The 24,044-nt window shown below is 56.8% G+C and overlaps 1 protein-coding gene across 1 annotated transcript; it reads right to left on the bottom strand.

Annotated features, from left to right (window-relative positions):
- Positions 1–5,032: 5,032 nt before the first annotated feature.
- Positions 5,033–17,416, bottom strand: LOC119111963 (5'-3' exoribonuclease 2-like). The gene is made up of 17 exons (XM_037235866.1): positions 17,302–17,416; positions 16,466–16,593; positions 15,848–15,959; positions 15,066–15,239; positions 14,426–14,588; positions 13,377–13,535; positions 12,660–12,823; positions 11,515–11,664; positions 10,296–10,496; positions 9,587–9,706; positions 8,875–8,969; positions 8,356–8,464; positions 7,848–8,042; positions 7,087–7,335; positions 6,577–6,716; positions 6,210–6,278; positions 5,033–5,165 (listed from the first exon to the last, which is right to left on the bottom strand). Exons 1-17 carry the CDS (start codon positions 17,374–17,376, stop codon positions 5,033–5,035), a joined length of 2,436 nt encoding a protein of 811 aa, XP_037091761.1. The 5' UTR covers positions 17,377–17,416.
- Positions 17,417–24,044: the final 6,628 nt, after the last annotated feature.

The following is a 24,044-nucleotide window of genomic DNA, read 5'->3' as shown; positions in this document are numbered from 1 at the left end:
GAGTTGACATTCCATTGTTTCGAGTACTTGAATGCCATTTTATATTTTCGGATATTTGCCCAAACCCCCAAAATTGGCCACTGGTCCGAAGCTTCCGAGTCCGAATGCTAAGATATGAAAAAAATATTCCGTTGTTTGATAATCTTAGGTTTAGAAGACGAAGTCCGGCAACGGGCGGAATCCAAAAATAATGAAAACGTGATGAAACGTCACAAATCTGATGAGATGATTCCCATAATACATTGCTGAAAAAGTCGATCATCGGGACGTTGCCAGCAGGTCAACCATCCGGTCCCACGTCCAAACGGTGTCAGAAAGAGAGAGCGCGTTCCGTACGGTGGAGGCCGGGGACGACTCGCTGGCGGTCGGGGGCGGCTGGGACACAGGTCCACGGTCACACGGCGACCGAACCAGCAGCACCGCCCGGCCGTGTCCCGTGCAAACAGCCGGCCCGATGGCCCTCCACGCCATCTCGAGCCGCTCTCCGGGCGTCATTACGCGTCCGACGAGTGTTTCTCCACATAAACATGTTTAGCCGCGCCGCCGGTTCACACCTCGGCCGCCGCGCGCCCTGGTTGGCCCGCGGGTGACGTCATCCGTCTCGGGTGACGCCACCTGTCGGGCCGGCCGGCGCCGGGCGCGGCCGAGAGCGAAAGTGCGGCCCACATCTCGTCCGCGAGTGGTGCGCGAGCGCCTCGGCCGCTTCGAGAGACTCTCCAGCCGGCACTGGACAATGGACAAAAATGCGACAACAAAACACTCGCGCGGCGTCATGCAGAACGGCGGGCGCCGAGTGGGCAGCCAGCCACGCCCGTCACGGGGCACTCGAGCGAGCGTGTGACGGCCGGCGGACCGCCCCGTCCGGCCGGCCGGGCCCAGCCCGCAGCCACTTACTGCCGGGCTGTGGCCGCGAACGGCGGCCGTCCTGGGGGGTCCCCGGGGACGTATCGCGGCCAATCACCGCCCAGTTGGGACCGGGTGAGACTCGGCCTGCGGGCTGCGGCTTCACCGCCGCATTCCGAGTGGATCTGGGCCGGGTGCCGCCGCCGCCACGGCTCGGGCGACAGGTGACAACCCAGAGCTGAAGGTTCACATCCGTTGCCGCCGAGCCCGAAACACACACAACGTTGTCATCCTGAACGCTTCTGACCAGCGCAACACGACCGACGCCAGCGCCTGAACCTCGGCTTACGAGAAAGCGAGGATAACTGACGGCTTCCGGATGGTGCTGGATGTCGTCGGCAGCGGCAGGGATTGAGATTCGTTGACAGCGGCAGGGGTTAGGAGTTGGCGGCAGCGGCAGGGGTTGGGAGTCGTTGGGGACGGCAGGGGCTGGGGATCCTTAGCAGCGCTTGGGGTTGGCGTCGTTGGGAGCGGCAGGGGATGGGAGTCGTTGGGAGCGGCAGGAGTTGGAATCCATTGGAAACGGCAAAGGTCGGGAGTCTCGTTTGGGGCGGCAGGGGTTGGGAGTCGTTGGGAACAGCAGCGGCTGAGAGTCGTTGGGGGCGGCAGGGTTGGGAGTCGTTGACAGCGGCAGGGGTTAGGAGTTGGCGGCAGCGGCAGGGGTTGGGCGTCGTTGGGGGCGGCAGGGGCTGGGGACCCTCAACAGCGCTTGGGGTTGGGCGTCGTCGGCAGCGGCACGGGTTGGGCGTCATTGGGAGCGACGGGGGCTGAGAGACGTTGGCAGCGGCGGGGGTTGGGAGTCGTTGAGAACGGCAGGGGTTGGCAGCGGCACGGGTTGGGTGTCGTCGGCAACGCCAGGGGTTGGGCGTCGTTGGGGGGCGGCCGGGACTGGGTGGCCGTCACCGACAGCGGCCAGCTGAGTGGCCAGCTCCACCTACCGTTGTACGTGCCCTGCCAGTTGCCGGGCGGGCCCTGCCCCATGAGCGAGCCGCGCCCGCCGAACGGCGGCCCGCCCGGCATCAGCGGCGGCGCGCCCGGCATCAGCGGCGGCACGCTGTTGTACCCGGCGCTCTGCGAGCGCTGGTGGAACCTGCGGCACACGGGCGCACGCGCCGGTCAGCGACATACCCGGTCACGGCCACGCCTGTGCAACTGCAAGGTTAGACAAAGACTGGAAGAATGAGCTCACAACGCGAACTCTGAGAGCAGCCTACATATGCATGTGTGCATTGCGCCCACACGTCCATAGGGCCGTCCTCAGTGGAGCGTGGCTATTACAGCTCCGTGCCAAATGCAAGGAGATAAGAACATGCAGGTTAAAAAACGAAACATGTCACACACAGACGCCCATCCACCCGCTACGAATGGCATTAGCGCTCACACAGGTGCGCTCTCACCGCGCGCACGAAACACCGCTGTGTTGTTTGTGTGATGTCGGCTGGCAGTGCGTTATACAGTGCTGGAGCGTGGTTCCAAAACGTCCCCTACCGGCCTCGATTCTTGGCCTAGAAAGGTGTGGGACTCTATCCTGTTCGTCCGTGACTTTTTCAACACCCAGACCAAACAACAAAGCAGGCCTTGGACAGCAGTCGCCTCACGGCGGTTCATCTACAGCTCAGTGCAGCTTCAACCAGCTGGCGCACGCCAGTGCAGGAGCACCGAGCCGTCCCGACGACGCCCGGCCTGCCATCCCGGCCCGAGCCTGGCTGCCGGGCGCCGGGCGTCGCTCGTGCCGGCCGCTGTTGACTCAGATGACGCGGTGCGGCCCGGCCGCCGGCTGTGTGCTCGCGCCGGCAGCCGGACCGGCCGGCCGGCCGAGGTGTCGCTCGAGCACCCTACACGTCGGCGGCCGCGCGCGCCGCGTCGCCCGCCTGCAGAGCCGCGCCGCCGCTGCAGCGGAGCGCGCGCGGCCAACACGGAACTGGGTGGGGCGGGGTGCGGACGGGCGGGAACGATCGGAGACGCCAGACGCGACGGCGATCGAGTCAGCTGCTGGGGACAGCAGGTCACCGGGGCACAGGCGATGGCGATGATGGAGAGTGGACCTTGCGGACACCCCGCACTGTTGGGCCAACGGACGGGCCCACCTGCGCGCGATGGAACCCCAACAGGAGACATCATCAGCTGACGAGCCCTCTGAATGGTGCGGCGGAACACAGAGACGTAAAAACAACGCAGACCACACCTGCCAACAGGAGACGCAGCGTCCCACGGAGTCACGCTGCCACTCCTGACGAGGAAGCGGACCCAGGAAGGCGTTCAGGAGGACGAACAGGCCACCGCATGTACCGTTCGGGGGATAATGTTAACAGTGACCAGGGCTTTAGGTCTAACCCGATTGCCAGGGTCAGTTCGAGACAGTGCGACTTTATTACGTATCATGTGAGATGCAGCAGTGGTATTGCTGGGATCCCAAACCAGGAACGCGAAGTCCAGAGAGAGGCATTATAACCACAACACTACCACCGCGCAGTGTTCGAAGGAGAGCAACACCCTAGCCACTTCACCACCACCGTGCAGTGTTCGAAGGAGAGCAACACCCTAGCCACTACACCACCACCGCGCAGTGTTCGAAGGAGAACAACACCCTAACCACTACACCACCACCGCGCAGTGTTCGAAGGCCATGGGATGGAGCATCGTCAACGAGTGAAGCTATGCTTCCCTGGAATTATGAAAATCTTTGCTAAGCGCTCATGGCGAGTGCACTCTCAACCCTCGTTGATTAGCCGAAACGCAAACATTTTACGCGACTTTAACATGCGCAACAGGTGATAGGAAAACACTGACGTTGAAATGGAAACAGTTTCCACGGGATAACACAAGTGAACCATGCCAGAAATGTACCGTGAACCGCAGCACCGCAGGTCAGTGAACAGAAACCGATGGCAATTCCTTGATATCGTGGCAGTCCATTTCGAACACGCGGAGGTGAGTGCCCTTCCACGCAAGAAGCCGTTCTTTTTCATTTACTTGGACACCTCACGATTCGCGCTGGCCCGACTCGCTGTCTTCCACATCAGCCCAAATTGCAGCATCTCATCTTCGCAAAGTTCACGGACTCCCAAGCCACCAGCCGAGCACAACACGCTATCGCCGAGTCATCTGAATTAAACGTTAGCTTAGCACACTAACCCGGCGCCATACAACACGGGAAATGCCGCGTCGGGCCAGCTGACGAACGCAGCATGACACAATCTCACCACCGGGCAGCGGGCCTCAATAGGACCCGGACAGAGACTCCGCGGCGCCCCATACAGCACCGCCCCGACGCCAGCCGGTCCCACCGGCGCCCACCTCGGCAGCGGCCGCCGCGCGACGCCTCGTGATATCATCGATAAAACAAACAGCGCACCGCGTGAGTGCGCGTTATTCGGCCACAAAGGAGGGCCTTGCACGCTGGCAGCCGGCGCGGCCGGTCATCGCCGAGGCGCGGTGCGGTAAACACGTGGAGGCTGTGGTGCCATCTGTCGGCCGCCATGCGAGGTTCGGACTCGCACGCGACCGCTAGTCCGATCACTGTCCGACCGGGATATTTCCAGGCGTGTTGACACGTATTTACTTACCACAGATCAGGTGTTCACATGACGAACACGTTGTCCCAGAAGCGCCGCGAATCTGTTCCGCCAGGCTCGCCGGCCGATGTCACAACGGAGCACGTGACTCGTACCACACAGCAGCCCCCCGACCGCACGAGGCCGCGCAATGCCCGGGTGTCGTCAGGAGTATGCCGCGGCCGACAGTCACGACTTAGCCTCACCGCAGTCCTGATTCGGAGCGAGATTCGCCACACGCTCCGACAAACGGCCCCTGTGATGGGTCAAGACCCGCGACGGCGATGAAGTGTGGTAGACGACTTGATGACTTGTGGTGGTGACGTGAGTGGCCAGAGCACCCCTAACCTCTTGCTTGTCCTAATATCATATCTCTGAAATGACCAACCATGGCCAAACAAGCCCGACCCCGACCTGCCTAAGCGTTCTGCCGGCTTGTGCCACTGGACTACACCTCACACCGGCACCGCTCCCACAGCCTGGCGGTGCCACCTCCCGACAGCGACACGCGCGGCCGCTGCTCGCCGCGCCGGCGGGTCTCGCAGCGGGGCTCCGGCGCCGGCGCCGGGCGGCACTCACCCGACCATGCGGTGTCCGGCGCGGCCCAGCGAGGCCACCGTGTTGGAGCGCACCATGCCGATCTGGGGCCGCCAGCGGCGCGACGCCGCCCGGTCCAGGTCCTGCGGCTTCAGGACGCGCGGCGGCGACCTGTCGGCACAGGGCAGGTCAGCGGGACGGAACACACCGGGGGACAGAGACCGGACCCCCGGTGACAGACCTGGGCGAGGGCGGGGTCAGACCAGGGCAGGTCAGCAGGACGGAACGCGCCGGGGGACGGAGACCGGACCCCGGGCGACAAACCTGGGCGAGGGCGGGGCAGACCAGTGGAGACCAGCTGGCAGCGGTGGGGACACCGAAGGGAAGAGCCGTGGCTCCGCGGTTAACTCAGGTCAGGCAAGATGGGTGGATGTGGGTGAGAGAGGGTAGGTCTGTTAAAGCCAGTGGAGACTCTAGAGCTGGGGTGTACATCGGGGCAGCGGGGATAATGGCCGACAAGGGGCCTGAAGCCAGTCAGGTCAAGTCCGGACAGATCTGCATATCACTGCCAGCAGAGTCAGGTCAGGATAGGGCAGACCGGGGGCGGGCTTAGGGGAAAGCCCAGTGTAGGCGTGGGCCAGGCCAGCCGACGGGGGACCTGTGAGGAGGCAGATCAGGGCTGGGTGTACAGGACTAGCCAGCCCAAACTCTGGCGATGGCACGAACACAATGGAAATCCCCGCGGGCGCCAAAGACGGTAGCAACTATGCCCACTCGTTGCGTTCCGGAAGACGGATTCAGGACGATAGACAGCGATCACCCAACGCAGACACTCTCCATCGGCCGAAAAAAGACACCGATGAGACCAGCCTCCCCACGAAAAGCTACACGTCACGAGTTAAACGTTGCCACGATTACCCCGACTCCAACTCAGCAATTATGATCCTGGTAGTGCAGTGGTTAGGCAGCGTGTCTGGGAAACTAGAGGTACGGGGTTCGACTCTACGCGGCGCCCGCCCTTCCTGCCTGGGTGACGGGTAGCCGACGCCACATAACCTCAGCAGCCGACTGCGTCGTGAAACGCCAATGACCACCCTACTTCAGCTTGCTCCGTACTGTACACATACACACTGCTGTACCGTGACTGGTCCTCACTGAGCCACGCACGGCCGCAGCCCCCCCCCCCCCCCCACACACACACCGGGGTGTACGTACGTGGCGCCGGGCAGTTTGACGGCCGGGAACACGAAGCTCTGCGGAAACTGCGGGTCCTTGTAGCGGCACCTGCGGCAGACCAAGACGGACGCGTCAGCGCTTACCACTGTCTGCCACACGGCGCTCCCACGAGTCGGAGAGGAAACATACCCCACTGAACCCGAACCGTGAACCGGATGAAGCACCGACACTCTCCAGAACATCCTCTGCACACAGCGGAATAAAGCCACTGGCTGCCACAATGCTGGGCCACACGCCCGCGCGAACTGCACGCGTCGCGCGCGGTCGACGTCGGAGCCCGCCGAGCGCCTGCCGCGAGAGCAGCAGCCGGCCCGGCGGCGGCGGCGGCGTCGCCGGTAGTACTCACGTCACCACCTGGTTGTTGCGGAGGCTCTTGATGAGCGGCACGGGCGAGACGACGTCGGCGCCCTGCTCCACCAGGTCGTCGGCCGGCATCAGCGCGCCCGACATCTTCTGGAACAGCTCCGGGTTGGCCTCCAGCGTCTCCTGACGACGGAGCGAGCCAGTCAGCGCGACAGGGGCACACAGAGTGGACGCGAGTACAGCTTTTCGCTTCGTCGCATACGGCCCTTGAGGTGATGTACTCCTGTTGGGACTTTGATGCGGATCAAGGTATAACAAAATAAATGCATTAATGGACGCCTGTGAACCATGCGATATCTAAAGCACAGCAAAAGTGACGAACGCATCGCGCGACAAATTTTCAACGAACAAGCTCCTCACGAAAACGATAAAGACAAGCGACAGCTTACGCTCCACACACCCCCGTCCAGCGAAACACAAAACGCGCCAGAGATGCACACTCCCGTGCCCTCACACTCCGACGCGGCCTCTGCGCCTCTCTCAGCGCTCTCACCGTGCTTTCGGCGTACATCTGGTGGACCACCTCGAAGCCGGCGTGGCCGTTGCGGATGAAGAGTCGGTCGTCGCCGCGCACGTTTCGGCGCCGCTCGTCGTCGGTGAGCAGGTGGTAGACGGACTCGAGCGCCGCCTTCAGCCGCACCTCCGACACGAACGGCAGCAGCGCCACGCCCTGCCATGCGAACTTCTTGCCGTTCAGGTCGATCTTGAAGTCCACCGGGTAGAAGTCGATGATGGGCGAGTGCTGCGGGGCGGGGCCGGGCGTCAGCGCGGGGCGGCGGGGCCGGCCGCGTCGGGAGAGGCTGCCGGAACCGGACGGTCACAGGGCCACTTGAGGACAGACGACGATCTCCGCATGGGGTGTCGAAAGGTGGGGTGGTGACGCGGGTGTATCTTCCCAGACGACCCATCCGTGTCAACGTTCAGCACGTTCCATACGCCACACAACCCAGTATTGCAGAGCGTCCTCAACCGGCCTGGTCTACTTCCAATTATTTATTAACTTACCAGGCAAACTGGCGGGACGGGGTTCATCTTACCCCATCCCTTCCACTGGGATCTGCCACCCGAGTTCCAAGCATACGATCCAAGCCAACATTAACAGAAGATACGTCAACATCAGCATCTGCTAACCCAGTCTTCACCCATCGCCATCCCCAGTCACATCCGCTACCACATCTCTTCGGTCCCCACCCCTGGCCTCGTCAGTGGCGCGCCCCTCGTGCCCCGCTCCCGCCAGCCCGCTGGCAATCGTACCGGGTCCATCATCAGCTCGCCCCAGGGCTCGGGCACGTGCGACCGGCTGGCCGCCGGGAACACACTCATCAGCTGCTCCAGCGGCTTGAACGGCGCCGCGAGCGTGAACGTCGGCCGCATGTCGCCGATGTTGATGAAGTCGGAGGCGAACGGCGCGTAGTGGTACGGGAAGTACCACTTCCAGGAGGCGCAGCCCTGCCGGGTCGGGGGTCGAGGTGAGGCGGCAGCCGGCACACCGACGCGGTCGAGGCGCGGCCCGGCCAAAGTACGCAGCCAAACACGACACAGGCACGTACAACAGCATTCAAATAATCCATTCTCCAGGGATTTCTCAATGAAGTCCTCTCCAAGACAGGAGGAAGTCCTTCTACACAGCCCCACCACTGGGGCGTGAACAAACGATACCGGGCACTCAGCGGCCTCGGACGCGTCGTTCAACACCGGCCGAGCACGCGCGCTCGCCCCCACAGCCGCGGCACCAGGCCGGGTCCGGCCGCGGTCACTGTACCTGGTAGTAGTAGCGCAGCACCCAGCAGAGACCGAGCACGTACTCGCGCGCCAGCTGGTGGCGGAACTCGATGTTGTCGGCCATGACGTCGAACTTGGACTCGTAGTACCTGCGCGCGGCCGAGGCGGCGGGTCACAGGGGGGGGGGGGGGGGGGGGGGAGGGAGGAGGCGCTGCGTCGGACACGGGGCGGGCGCCATCACACCACCACACACGGGCGCGGCTCATCAGGCCTGTCCGCCCGTGCACGACCTCTCAACGAATGGCGCAGAGGGACTCACCACGAGCTGGAAACGCGGTGAGAACATGCCGGCACTTCGACAAGCAGTTCATGGCATAGAAGGCAGCTACCCAGAAAACAAAATGATACAGGCAGGCGTTCGCGCAGCCACTTTAGTTCCAATGCAGAACAAATGTGAGCCGGTAGCCTCAGAGTGCGACACAGGAACGTCGTACGTTGGATGGGACGGTGACCTTTACAGCGTCAGTATGGGGGGGGGGGGGGGGCTGTACGCTCTGACCTGTCCTTGAAGCCGTCCTCCCAGAGCCGCACCTCATCCGGCGTCTCCTCCTCGCTGTCCGAGTCGTGCGAGCGCTTCTGGCCGGCGGCCGTCGCCTGCGGCACGAGACACTGATGTCAGAACACTGCGGCGACGTGGGACCGACTCTGAGGCCTCAGCATACTCAGAGGCCTCAGCGCGCCCAGCGACAGCCATCTCAGTGGACCCAGCCACAGCCATCTCAGCGGACCCAGCGACAGCCAGCTCTCGTTAGGCCGTGGATCTGTGACACAGACAAATGGTCCTACAGAACAACTGCAACACATGCAGTAAACTAATGAGTGACAAAGGGGACCACTCAAATCATTGAGCAGAAAGATGACTCAGTGACTGTGACCAATCAGCATCTCGTGATGAAATGCGTCAAAGCACAAGTCAGCCGGTCGAAAATTTCTACAAAGCTCCCATTGGCCGCCATACAGCAGTCACGGACCAACACCGTGGATCAGTAGTACACCGATGTACAGCCACGGCATCACACTACCTAGACAAAGACTGGTAGGCCTGAAAAGAAGCCCAGCTGCCGCATCGTCCGTCCCTCGCCTCCTACCGTCCGGTGGTTCGTCCCCACCCCACGGACCAACTCCCTGCACCACGCCCTCCCAGCGACCACTCGGCACAGGTCGCACAAAGAAGCCGCCGCTGCTGGTCGCGGCTGCCGGCACACACTCACGCTGTCGATGATCCTGTTGTTCTCCGGCTTGAACTCGGACTTGGCCGCGATCTGCTCCATGCGGATCTGGTAGGCCTCCTTGCGAGCGTTCTCCACCGGCTTCACCGCGCCACCCACCGCCTGGGGAGGCGACACTACATCAGCGCGTCAACCGCACAAACTGGCAGGCTCGCTCACACGACAGCCGTGGCGGTGACACCGAGCGCGCCAGCGAAGGCCGACGCTGTACAAACGGCGGCCGGCTATCCGCCAGCGGCGACATCGTATGCCACGCCAGCAGCAGCTGCACACCACCATCTCGGCAGCAGCTGCACACCACCATCTCGGCGGCAGCTACACACCACCATATCGGCAGCAGCTGCACACCACCATATCGGCAGCAGCTGCACACCACCATATCGGCGGCAGCTGCACACCACCATATCGGCAGCAGCTACACACCATCTCGGCGGCAGCAGCTGCACGCCGCATCCCAGCAGCAGCTGCGCAACATCATCCCGGCAGCAGCTACACACCACCATCTCGGCAGCAGCTGCACACCGCCATCTCGGCAGCAGCTGCACACCGCCATCCCAGCAGCAGCTGCACACCGCCATCTCGGCAGCAGCTGCGCACCGCCACACACGAGACAGCGTCAGCGGCGCTGACCGCGCGGCCTGCGGCGACCGTCCGCCGCGCGAGAGCCGTCGGCGCCCCACCCGCCACGGACCTGTGGCGCGAACTGGCCGCTCTGTATGTGCTGGCGCTCCTGCTCGGCCCGCTTCTGGCGGCGCTGCGCCTTGTTGCGGTTGCGGAACGAGATCTCGCGCCGCTGGCGGGACTTGAAGATCTCGTCCTCCATCTCGCCCAGGTCCTGCATGATCAGCTGCACGCGCTTCAGGTTCACCCGGCCGCTACTGGTGAGGAAACCCTGCGGCCGGGTGCACACTCGGTCAGCTCACGGATGGGGAGTGTGGAGCCGCATGGGCAGCGCGGTATCCGGACCGCTGCTGGCGAGGGAGCAATGGGTGAGGAGGTGGTGGGTGAGGATGCAGTGGGTGAGGAGGCAGTGGGTGGAGGGGGGGGGGGGTAGTGGCTGAAGAAACAGTGGGAGAGGAGGCAGTGGGTGAGAAGGCAGTGGGTGAAGGGCAATGGGCGAGGAAGCAGTGGGCGAGGAAGCAGTGGGCGAGGAAGCAGTGGGTGAGGAGGCAGTGGGTGAGGAGGCAGTGGGTGAGGAGGCAGTGGGTGAGGAGGCAGTAGGTGAGGGGGTGGTGGGTGAGGAGGCAGTGAATTGAGCAACAAATATTGGGGAAATAATCCGCCAGAAAGCAATTGGTAAGGATGCAGTTGGCAAGGATGCACTTGGTAAGGATGCGGTTGGTACAGATGCAATTGATAAGAATGCGGAAAGTGAGAAGGCAGTTAGTGAGGATGCCCTACCGCCTGTAGCGCGGTGGGGTCAGCTCGCACCAGGTCGGGTAGATCGGGGAACGAGTTCTTGCGTCATCACATATCGAAGGACGTGGCAAACGAGTTTCGCTGAAAGCGAGCATAATTCAGTGGAGCATGCTATCCTAAACTGAAACATTTGTTTAATTCTTGCCTTCAGCAAGTTTAAATACTTCCACTTTCACCGCATACCAAGACACTCGTGACTGCCGCAGTCGCACGCTTCAACGGATAATACCATGATAAATGAATGAGCAACTAGCAAGCCGTCTCATTAAAACGCACAACAGCGAACTTAATGCCACAACAGACGGCCTCAGTGCCCCGATAACTACAATGAGCGACCAGCCAACGAAAAGCTCGCCAAGCCCGTTCCCGCAGAGATCCAGGAAGAGCCTCGTCACAGCACGGCCTTAAAGCTGACAGACCCCGGCGTCGCGCCGAGCGGGGCCCCGAGCGGGCTGCGTGGCCGGGGCCCGCTACTCCGGCCCGGCACCCACCCCGGTCTTGTAGACGGTCTGCTTGTAGAGGTTGACCAGCCGGTCGATGGCGCCCTCGCGGATCTCCAGCGACGGCAGGTGCGGCAGGAAGTCGTTGCCGACGAAGAAGCACATGAAGACCCAGTCGTCGATGGCGCGCTCGAAGTCGTACTGGGGACGGGGAGGGGGCGATGGGCGGCGCGTCGGCCAATGGGCTGAGCTTGCACCGCTACAATACATATCACTAACAAGTGCCTCGCACCACGTGGTCGTGGTCACCACCGAGACCGCTCGCAGTTTGCTTCAGTCATCCGCAGTGAGGGCAAAGCCCGATGGATACTACAGAACCCGGGCCCTACACTGTGGTACAATCTGACGAGGGATACGGAGGATGCCACTAAAACGGGCACCTCCTCGATCAGTCATCGTCCAGCTATGCTGTTGGTAGCGATCTGAAGCCGCCTGCGGTACTTCAGGGAGGTGTAGTTTGCCTTTAATAATGTCCTTGCCATTAACTGAAATGTTCGCTTTATCCATTGTACACCTATTCATACCATCATGGGTCTTTGGACACACCATTAGTCATCTAAATACCTGAAATGTTCGATATGCCTATCGTGCACCTATTCATACTATCACAGATCTCTGGACAAACCGCTAGTCATCTTAAGACAGCAGACGACTGACAGAAAATGATATCACCAGCCCACATTTAGCTGTTCGGCAGCGACAAGTACGAACATGCACCCCGGAATATCCACACACCAACCAGCAGTCTTCCCCTGCGTGCATGCCAGCCCAAGGAGCGGCTGACCGCTCTCCCGCCGACCTGGCAGGTTAGGTACCGACGTGGAAGGGCAGGCACCGACCTAGAAAGGTACTGACCTGGAAGGGGAGGTACTGATTTAGAAGGGCAGGTACTGACCTGGAAGAGCAGCTCCTGACTTGTCAGGACGAGCGCTAACCTGGAAGAGCAGTGACTGACTTGGAAGGGCAGACAGTGCCGTGGAAGAGGACAGTTACGGACCTATATGGACAAGTCTTGACCTGGACGGGCATGTACCGATCTGGAATATCAGGTTCTGATCTGCAAGGACAAGGCTGACCTGGCAGAGCAGCGACTGACCTGGAAGGGCAGTCTTTGACTTATAAGGCCAAGTACTGACCTGAAAGGGTAGGTTGGGCATCTCCAGCTCGCGCTCCAGGTACTCGCGCAGCACGTTCAGCCGCACGAAGATGTACTGGGTCTCGGCCACCACCGGCATGGCGATCTCGTCGTGCTCGCCCTGCTTCTCGCGCACGTTGCCCACGCACTCCTTCATCTCGTGGCCTGTCGGCGCGGGCGGCGGCGTAGGCGTCACACAGGGTGTAGGCGCCCTATTTCAGCCGATGTCCCCAGAAACCTGTTCACTGACCGATCTGTCCGCATATCTCCTCAGACCCTTGTCCACAGATCTCCCCAGAGCCCAGTCCACCGACTGACATGTCCACAGATCTCCCCAGAGCCCTGTTCACAGATCTCCCCTCCCCCCTGTTCACAGATCTCCCAGACCCTGTATCCACAGATCTCCCCAGACCCTATTCACAGACTGATATGTCCATAGATCTCTCCAGACCCCTGTCCACCGACTGATATATCCACAGATCTCCCCAGACCCCTGTCCACTGACTGATAGTCCACAGATCTCCCCAGACCCCTGTCCACGATCTCCCCAGACCCTATTCACTGACTGATATGCCCAAGAATCTACCCAGACCACTGTCCACCGACTGAAATATCCACGGATCTCCCCAGACCCCTATCCACAAATCGCCCCAGACCACTGTCCACAGATCTCCCCGGACTGCTGTCCACAGATCTCCCCAAGCCCCTGACCACTGACCGATCTGTCCACAGATCTCGCAGGGCCGCGGCTGGTTCGGCTTGAACTCCTCGCGGATGATGGTGAAGTTCGGCTCGTGCGTGGCCAGGCCCAGCATGATGAGGTCGGCGTCGGCGCCGCACAGCACGTGCTGGGTGTTCGGGTCGTGCGCCGGACTCGCTGCAGAGGTGCTGAGGTCAGGTCGGTGTGCCGGCACTGGTGCGGTTGACCCACGGCTGAGTTATCGATAATTTTGCCGTGGATCCTCACCAGTTTGTTCAGCGTGTGATGCGTGCTCGAGATCAGCGCATTCTGTGCACACACATTGGCGAAATGGCGTGGATCGGGGCGGATTTCCCGCTCGGAAAACAGACTGGACGTCGAATGCTGTACTCCTAAGGTTGATTCCTGCGTTAGAAAGACGGACGCAACGCTAACTGCTCCGACGGACGCAACACAAAGTTAAACCAGAACATCACAGAGGTATCTTCTACTGTAGATTAGTTCAGCCTGATCTTGTTGTTCTAGCTTTGATGTCCCTGTCATTGGTCCAAAACTCTGTAATACTGGTCGACCAATTGAACACAGGCACATCATTTCCACATATTCCGCAGCATACATGCCGCGCTACACGCGTGCAACATTTATCCGTGCACGGTGCAGGATCATATAAAATGCACTGAGGAAATAAAACCAACTAGCTATAAACTGTAAGCTGTACGCTCTAAAAACACCGTTTTTCATTGAAAGCTGAAATACACAGGGTTTCAGCTGTTTGTAGAGTCGTTACACAGTAACTTCGCCTGTAGGGAGGGGGAGGGCAGCACGAACTTTGGCAGGAGAAAGGAGGAGGCATCCATCAAGACCAATATGTGGCAAAACATCACCTCTAAACCGCACCCCATCCTACCTCTAAGCAAAAGCCTTACCTTATCTCACACCAAACCCACTACTGAGCATAGCTGATTCCTCCACCCCACGATCAACCCCTTGCCCCCCACTCTAACCACGGGTCAGCGGCGGGCTCCGGACTCGGCGGGGGGAGGGAGGGTGCGCGGCCAGCGACGGACCTCTCTGCCGGCGGATGTAGTCCATGATCTTGTGTTCTCCCTCGCCGGGCACGTTGGCGTCGGACAGGATCACCTTCAGGTCGCGCCAGCCGGGGTCGTTGTTCATCCGGTCGTGCACGTAAAAGCACAGGCACTTGCTCAGCCGGTCCATGAAGGGCGTGCCCTGCCCAGCGGCGCATGGCGAGGTCAGGTGGGACCGGGTCACCCCGCGGCCCCGTCGACATCCCGCCACGGGACTGGTAGGAGCCGACCAAGTGTACACGTCATACGAGGCTCACACAACGGTGGCTTCTATGGTGTGAGGTAGGGAATCACATCCTCAATGTTCGCGTGCCGTTGGGGTAAACTACGCTGAAAGTGACGGAAGATTACGAACCGAACAAAGCGCAGAGGCGAAGGGATGCCGAGTGTGAGCTCCAAAACATCGCGTAAGTTTTCTGATCCTGGCAACACCAGCGTCGTTACCCAAATCCACGCGAAACTAGGTTTCGGGATCACACCCATCCTTATCATTCACGTCTGGCCATTGCACCCATTCACGTTTACCACCCGTCCGAACCGGGACACCAGCGCTACCGTCACGCCTGTTCGTGTCCACCGCTGGCCGACCGACCCTCCGCCCCGCTCCGCCCTCACTCACCGGCGTGATGCAGTTGCTGTCGAAGTGCTCGCCCTTGGGCTTGTCGGGCGGCACCTCGACCCCCTTGCTGCGCAGCTCGGCCTTGATGCGCGCCATCTCCTCCAACTTCTCGCTGGTCTCCTTGCTGGCGCGGAAGCGACGCGAGCGCTGCTGGTTCATCTTGGCACGCGGCGCCTGGGGTAGCGGCCGGGGCACGCGGTGGGGCACCGTGGCGGGGTGGCGGAAACAGGGCGGGAACGCGGCGCAGCCGGCGGCGGAGCACATAACAGCGTGGAAGAACCGGACGGAACCATGGCGTTCAGAACCCGTCGGGCAGGGAGCATTGCACAGGCACAGCAGAACAGCATGGGGACACACAACAGGAGCATGACATATAGCAAATGGCATGGAGAACAGAACGGAAAATAACACATATGACATGAACACGGAATACAGGACTTGCGTGTGGCATGCAGCAAAGGGAAAAACATGAAACACGACACCAACTCAAAGACCGTGCCATTGCACACCGAGACACCCGTTTTCCCTAGGGCCGAATCGCATCTCGACTGCCTGTCAGCATAACCAGAACACAATGCAACACAGGAGTACGTCCACGGGCGGACGTGCAATGTACAGCTGCATTAGCTAGCACAGGACCGCAACGGTGACCGGAGGCGGCTGGCCCACATCGGCTATCGGACTTCCACACCCGCCCATGAAACAGCCAGAGAGCTGGTGCGGAACACGTCGAGTTCAATGCTCCCTACAGGGGTTCCCGGCCGGGGGAGGGAGACACGCACCGTCCCGTCAATGGCCATGTAGAGCAGCTTGCGGGGCCGCACGATCGCCATCATCTTATCGATGGCCTCGAAGATGGCCACCATCATCTCATCCTCGTTCTTGGGCGCGGGCCTGCGGGGCGGGGGCGTTGGGGTTCAGAGGCGGCGCCACCGGCGAACAGACTCTCCGCGGCGCGTGTGCACACATCGTGGCGTGGTCCAACCCACTCCTATGCCCAATAATGATGACACCTCACGGTCTTTCTATCAGTCTACCCAGTTCCTCGTCTGATCTGGCAGCTGCAACTTCAGCATGGTTAAGCCCTGTTTTGGGAAGTTTACATGTGTTGTTTTGGGGTATGTGCCATTTGGATGAACACATCTTTGCCACACAGTGCACACAATTACTTCAGTTTTGGTCAAGCATGTCAAAAAATCAAACCAACAATAACAATGACAAAACATTTCACATTCATTATAATGCCTCTGCCACCACCCGCAGACCATTTTCACTTCCCACACACCATGCAACACGTCAAACAACATTCTCACATCGATGGAAAATCAGTGCCAACAAAATTACTTTCAATACCCCAAAACATGTCAAGATATGCTTTGCAAGCCACCAGGCTCACTTACTTGTCCTCTGGATGAGTGCAAGGATGGATGATGCCATTCATGTCAAGGTACAGGTTGTCAAACTCGATGCCATTAGGATTCTCTTTGCTGATGTCAACAGGGATCTTGACCCCGTTGACTTCGCCAGGCTGAAAGCAAACACACACCCCATTCAAAGAGATGATTGGCACACAGGACCTAAAAATTAGTCCTAAATGCAGTCCAGGTGAAGTTGAACTGACTAAGAAGTGAAATGGACAACTCAAATATTAATGTTTCAATGATACACACTAACAAATATAGAGCCAGTTAACTGCAGCCCTCAAACTCAAAATCATATGTCACATCAGCTCCTGAACACAAGCATCCTTTGACCTGGTTCACAAAACTTTAAGTGATTTATGAAAGCATTGGTCTTATCCTCACAACTACACCTAGCGCCACACATCCAGAATAAGGGCTTTGCACCATTTAAGCACACTAAGTAAGGCTACAGGTTGAACTAACCAAAACAGCATGCTTTTAAACCATATATTACACACATATAGGGGAAAAGATTGGCCACCCTACCTCAGATTTGGACTTTTGTGTCACTCAGGAGTTTGGTGAGTGATGGAAACTATCCCAACTGAGAAGCTGAAAACTGGCTTAACTCAAGCCCCACTTTGAACAACTAAGCCCAAATATGTGCCATAAGCCTGGAAACTGCTTTATAGATAAAGTGGGCACATTGCACATGTGCCTTTACATGACATATCCTGAATTTGTCCTCAATTCCTCAATTCTTACCTGATGTAAGTTCCTGCCATGCAATGGAAAGGCCGTGCTCATCCATTAAAATGAGTATTCATACTCACCTTCTCTTGAATACAGTCAACAATGACTGATGCATACTTCTTAGATAACCATCGGAAGAATGCTGGAACTCCCATTGTAGCGGAGAATGAACGTATTCTCTGCCACTAATCTCTTGTCCGTGGAAGTAACTTTTCAAAATCCTGGAAAAGGGTTTCTCATTTTGATGATGAACACAACAAAAACAAGGTGTGCTTACCAGCAGTGCTCACCAGTACCTTTATATTCTCATTATGTACTCCATAAAGGGGAATGTGTACAGCCCCCCAAAACTGGGAGTATGTGCTGAGCAATACCACACTTATGAACATGGCACAATTAAATTTAACCCTTAATGACCCATCTACTTCAGACTGTAAATACCTCCAAATGCCTCAGTCTGCAAACAATCCATATGATGCACCACATGATAACACATTGGTGAGCTGCATGACTTACAGCGGTTGATGCACCCTAAAACCCCCAACACATTGGCAAGGTGCATCTCAAGCTTATGTCACAGAAGTATATCAAGGACAAACTGAGCTGAGTTTACAGTTAATTTTACATCAAATTTTTTTCTCCAAATATCTTCGCCTGAGATGACTTCTGCATCACAAGAGGTCCTTGATACATTGGCCCACTATGTGCTGAAATTAGTGGGACGACTTAAAGGCGGAGTGTAAAATACGCATAAGTCTGCGTATTCTTGTAATCGATAGCAGCTCACAAGCATCTTAAATGCTAAGGATCACATAATCCATTTTGAGCTTATGCATTGCACCACACAATCAACCTTACCCAAACCAGGTTACACAAGAGGCCTCGGACTACGCGCAACTGTAGCTTGCGCCGGTTTTGTGCCAGTTGATAGCGGTCCTGTACGCTAAACGTTGCTAAAATACTGTATACAGAGTGCTGCGATATATTCTGCGCTAATGCACACACATTCTACTAAAAGTACCATGAATTAGAAATGCACACATAACTACCTTCGTCCCAATGCTTTATTTGGTTAGAGCGTCTGCCTTCTGATTTATCCACCCGTGGTGGAATGGTTTGAGTCAGGGCATGTCCGAGATAGTAATGTAATTTTCAGATAATTGTTTGATGATATGGAGTCCCGGGTTCCTTGAGCCCTCGTTTCATCTTGAAGGCCAACATTGATATGTCAGGACTCTTTATGGACGCCAGCTCTTGCGCTTTTAAAATATTTTGACGCTTACAGGGTTAAAATTGGCCGGTAATTTTTTAGTTTGAAGTTTCTCATTGCACGAGCCAGATTTCCACTTTGACATGACCTTGAAAGGTGAGGACTTGGAACATGAGGAAAGATGTAATGCGCGTTTGTTCTTTCTGCAATGAATATTCTGGTGCTGGCAGGTAGAAGATCTGCCGGTCAGTTGCTGGTGACGCCGAGTTCCCCGTCATGAGCCCGCGTTTGACCTTAAAGAATGACCTTGAGAGGTCAGGACTTTTAGATGGACGTTATTTCTTGCACCTGTGAATATTTTCATGTTTGCAGGCTAAAAATCGGACGGTAACTTTTGGTGATAAGGAGCTCCCTGTCATTTAACCCAGCTTTTGACGTTGTGGTTCACATAATATTGCAAAATGAAGTTATTTTCGATGTTCTGATGCATTAATTGAATTAGGGGGCTTTGTTTTGTGAAATCGAAACTCGTTCTTGAATACATCGCTGAGTAATCACCGACTTCATCGACATACTGGCAGTCGGATATCAGTCTGTTGCTCAAGGCGGTGTAATACTGCTGCTAGTATGCCGCAGGTTGACAGACTTCGCGCCGCGCAAGTTTGTACAGGTACTGTTGTGTCGTACTGGCGCTGCGTGGATGGCGCGGTGAGGTGGTGCGAGGGGTAGGTGAGGTTGTGGCGGTGGCAGCGGATGATCTGTACGTATATCGCGTGAGCATATTTCAGCCAGTTCTCAAGTGAATCCTTAAGTGGGGAGTAAAAAGATTGATTATAACGCACTGAAACTTGAGAACCATAGATCGTTGATGGGCCCGTCCCAGGATTCTCGACATCGCCAGCATTCTTGCTGCCCTGTTCTGCGCAGGCTGCGTACAATCGCACGACTTATGGTCTTTCTCTTAAAACAGTCAGAAAAACCAGATATAGGGTCACATGACATGTTCTGATTTTCAGGCTGTGTCAGAAATGGCAAATCGGGTTGTTCTTCTCATTGATATGGACTGCTTTTACGTGCAAGTGGAACAACAGCTTCATCCAGAAACATTGGGAAAGCCAGCTATAGTTGCACAATATAACACATGGAAAGGCGGGGGGGTAAGTTGTGCATATGTACAACAAATGGTGGTAGTGCACAGATGCTTGTTTGACTCCACTTTTTACTCAGTTCTGAGTATGTTACCAGTCATGGTCAGTTTTGGATGACTGAGCAGCATATGAAGTTTGAGTGATGTGCAGTTTGGGCTGGGGCACATATTCATTAGGGCAAGATTTGATCCTGGAAAGATCAAGCATGATGAGTATGGGTTGATGGTAAAATGGTTTTTGATATGTATGAACATGTGGGTGTTATTTTCATAATAGGGCATCATTACTACTGCTATGATTGATGCTGGCAGAAGTTACCGAAATAAGAAAAGTGTTATGCAGCTGTTAGTTGTTTTTTTAGATGATGATATTAATGCTAAAGATATCAAAGATTCCAAAGGTAATGTCAAAGATGTCAAACTTGATTGCTGCTCCAACCAATTTAATAGAGTCCTTAATTCAATCCTGACACATAACTTATGTGTAGAATTGATTCCACTTTGACTTAGTGCAAGTTTGGTTGCTTCTTAAGTCATTTATCACTACTTCACCTGGATTCAAGCAGCATGAGTGAGATGACCAGATTTTCTGTCTGTTTGAGCTTGTCACTCATGGCTGTATTGAGGTGATGAGCTCATTAACCCATGACTAAATTGAGCTCATGACTTATAAAATGCTGTGATATTGCTCATGATATTGTTCGTGTTTTGTGGGGCTATGGGTCACCTGCGTTGTTTGCTGGCCCTACAGAATGTCAGATCCACTTTCTTAGGGGACTATTAATGCAGATTTTCCTGACTGTATCAGATCTTTTGCTCACCAGGACTTCAGAAAGGTGGGCAGTGATATCAGGTTTTTAGTTAATGCTAAGTTTGATTTTCATTTTTATTGTCTAATTACATTGTTTTGCCTGAATTATGTCCAGTGATGTTTGTGCATGTGTTATGTTTATGTAGTTCTGTTCTTGTTCTTGCCAGCATGCTGTAGTTGTTTGTATGCACATACATTCCCAGCCATGAGCCATAGAAATAGGCATGGAGGTTACAAACTGCCAAATGAATCACTGTACCACAGTCATGCCTCAACACCCACTGCTCCACAGTCCTCAATATTTTGGCATCCTCTTCTATGATCTCAGACTTTCCACAACCTCTCCATTACCTCTGCCTGCTCTGCCTCCAGCATCATCGCCGTCAACTACGAGGCGCGCGCGTGCGGCGTGACTCGCGGCATGCGTGGCGATGAGGCGCGCCGCCTCTGCCCTGAGCTGGTGGTGTTCCGCGTGCCCGAGGTGCGCGGCAAGGCCGACATCAATCGATACCGCGAGGCTGGCCGGCGCGTGATCGACTCCCTGCGACCCTTTACTGAGCGCCTGGAGCGGGCCAGCGTGGACGAGGCGTACGTGGAGCTGACGGCCGAGGCGGCGGCGCGGCTGGCCAGCGGCCCGCTCGCGCCCGAGCACCTGGCCAACACGTTCGTGGTCGGCTATGGCGGAGACGAGAAGACTGAGGGTACGTGACGGGAGGGCAGTTTGGGGGCGGTTTGGCGTCTTGGGCTTCAGCACCAGCAAGTGAAAGGATCTTTTTGTATCATATCATAAATTTTTTGCATCTTGGATCATTTCACACATCCAATGTTGCTGTAAAGGTGGACACAATATGCCATTATACATATCTTCTGTTAGTTGGCATAATTGATTGACAGATGGGATTATTGAAAGCTGTTAGAAAGGGAACAAGACACTGTGATGTATGTGTAAACTTGAATATGAACTTGATGTGTGTGTGAAACTTCCATGAACTTGATGGAAGAGAACAGAGACATCACTGTGCCACCATGATTCAGACCATGTACTGGGTGCTTCATGATAAGACATGCATGGGCTAGTCTGTGTGACTGGAGACCTGATGACCGCCTAACGCGAGGTCATGAGGCATGACCTTTGTTTCAGAGTGCCGCAAGGCAGAGGTGGAGGCGTTTTAGAGTCGTGAACTCAGAGTTCGCATCGCCAGGTGACCGGCTCCTGGCGGCGGGTGCTGCCATCTGTGAACAAATGCGCAAAGCTGTGCATGATCAGACCGGCTACCGATGTTCGGCTGGCATCGCACACAATAAGGTAAGTTATGCCGACTGCGAGATCGTGGAAAAATGCGTCTGCTGTGTATTTGGATGAAGCGTATGTGATTTATCATGTCAGTGAGCTGTTCAATGACATCAACTTTGCACTGAATAGCATTCTTACCCCTCCCCCCAAAATGCAGCAACTGGCTGGTCGCAGAACGTGACAGTCAACAACTTGTGTGTGCTGAACTGGTGGTTTTCGAGACAACTTTGGTGCTTCGGCCGTCTTTCGCCGTCCCATGTGCCGCCGTTCTCGGCCACCACGTCGTCTCGTCCCCTCGCAACACCTCCCTTCCCCGGGGTCGTGCTGCGACCCTCGTCCACGTGTCGGCAGTAACGCGACCCTAATCGGGAGCTCGCCCATGCACCCGCTCTGGCCTGGCCTGGCTGTCTGTGTGGTGAGGCAAGCCCCGCTGTCGGATGTAACCCAGGCTAGCCACAGCATTGACCTACTTGTGGCCCACTTCGTAGTTTCGTAGCCCTGAAATAGTGGGTGCTGATGGAAAGGGCTTATTTCATAATTTATTATTTTTTAAATTTTTTCATACATTTCACACATCATGCAGACATTATTTCATAACTCACATTTTTACACATTTTTATATTAAATTTAATTACACAAATGCCTTGCGGGAACTTGGTTGACAGGATCAATGAAAGCCCGAGCACATGTTGGCAGGTTCTGGCGAAGCTGTGTGCCGGCAAGAACAAGCCAAACCGGCAGACTATTCTACCCCATGGTTCCGTTGCGCATCTCTACTCGAAGCTACCCGTTAAAAAGGTGGGAATGTCGCATTTTCGCATCAATATGTTAGTATATAGGACAAGCCCAGAAACCTGGATTCATCGATTCAGTGCGTAATCGTTGACTTTGTTTACATAGAAGGTTAGCAAAAGTGACAAGATCGAAGGAAAAGTACGGAAATGTAAACTTTGCTGCGTTTCCTCTGCTATACATAACATACTGTGTGTAGCAGGAGAAAGAAAAGAAGGGAAGTGGCAGCGTATATAATAGGATGTAAAAAACATAATAAGTCCCAGAAATGGTGGCCAGGGATCCAGCACATAAAAACAGCATTTGTATGCCACTATGTTTACCTGACGATAGTGCTCACCAGTGCATCTGACTGCATTGAAGACGCGTGGACGGACGAACCCGGGCCCCCAGCGCTCTGTGTGCTATCGCCGTGTGTGCCGCACCGGCTGCCCCAGCGTCACCGGCGCCGTGTCCGGCAGGTGCGTCTGCTGGGCGGCAAGCTGGGAGACGCCGTGACCGAGCAGCTGGGCTGCGAGACCATGGCCGACCTGGGCCGGCTGTCGCTGGCGCATCTGCAGGCGGCGTTCGACGAGAAGACCGGGTGAGGCGCCGCCCAGAGTTCGGCCCGCTTCGACGCGAGGGACGCAGTGTTTTGTAACACCGGGATCGGTTCCAGCGTACATACATCGTCGGGTCGGGCTTCGGGAGGCCGCGGAAGGTTCACTTCGCAGCAGGCGCTCGGCGGCGCGTCTCCCCACAAAGGCGAAACTTTTCACTCTGACGGACGCAAGCAGAACTATTCTGTGGACGTTATGGAATGTTGACATTGTGGTCTGAGGGCGTTATGAAGTGCGGACATTATCAGCTGTAGACATTTTAACTATGGTCATCATGAAGACCTCCCCCCCCCCCGAATTCAGTGCCCGCTGCAGGCAAGGCAATGTCGAAGCATAACATGTCTAGTTTTGTCCCCCCCCCCCCCCCTATTACCGGCTACGGACGGACTGCGGAAATCACCGTTCCCGCTCAGGATTCGGGAAGCAATACAGTAGACGAAATGGTAGATACGTCCGGAACTGCGCGCAGCCACGGGGCTAGGCCGTGATGCAGAGTGTAGCACTTACGCTCTCGGTCAGCCGGCGTCTTCGGATATGTTGCGCGGGTGTCGGACGCGTGGATGCTGATTGCGCGGGCTGCGGTGGGACGCGCGTCAGCGCGTGACAGCGGGCGGCGGCTGCTGACGCTGGGCCGCTCGCTCCGCCAGGGCGTGGCTGTACCAGCTGGCGCGCGGCTTCGACTCGGAACCCGTGGCCGACCGCCACCTGCCCAAGTCGATCGGCTGCAGCAAGAACTTCCGCGGCCCGGAGGTGCTGCGCACGCGCGCCAAGGTCAAGCACTGGCTCGCCCAGCTGGCCTCCGAGGCGAGCGAGCGGCTCAAGAAGGACAGGGAGGCGGTGAGTGGGCCGGGAACGCCCGCCACCCGTGGATGCCAGACGGGGAGGGCGACGATGCACCGTCACACTTAAAACTGTACACAGACACGTCTTTGAGGGAATGCGATTATGTAAACCGCGGCACTGCCTGCTT

The sequence above is a fragment of the Pollicipes pollicipes genome, unplaced genomic scaffold (genome assembly GCF_011947565.3).
Source record: "Pollicipes pollicipes isolate AB1234 unplaced genomic scaffold, Ppol_2.1 Scaffold_2555;HRSCAF=2994_pilon_pilon_pilon, whole genome shotgun sequence".
Taxonomy (NCBI): Eukaryota; Metazoa; Arthropoda; class Thecostraca; order Pollicipedomorpha; family Pollicipedidae; genus Pollicipes; species Pollicipes pollicipes.
The sequence above is the reverse complement of the archived record's forward strand: the minus strand, read 5'-3'. Positions and strand labels throughout refer to the sequence as shown.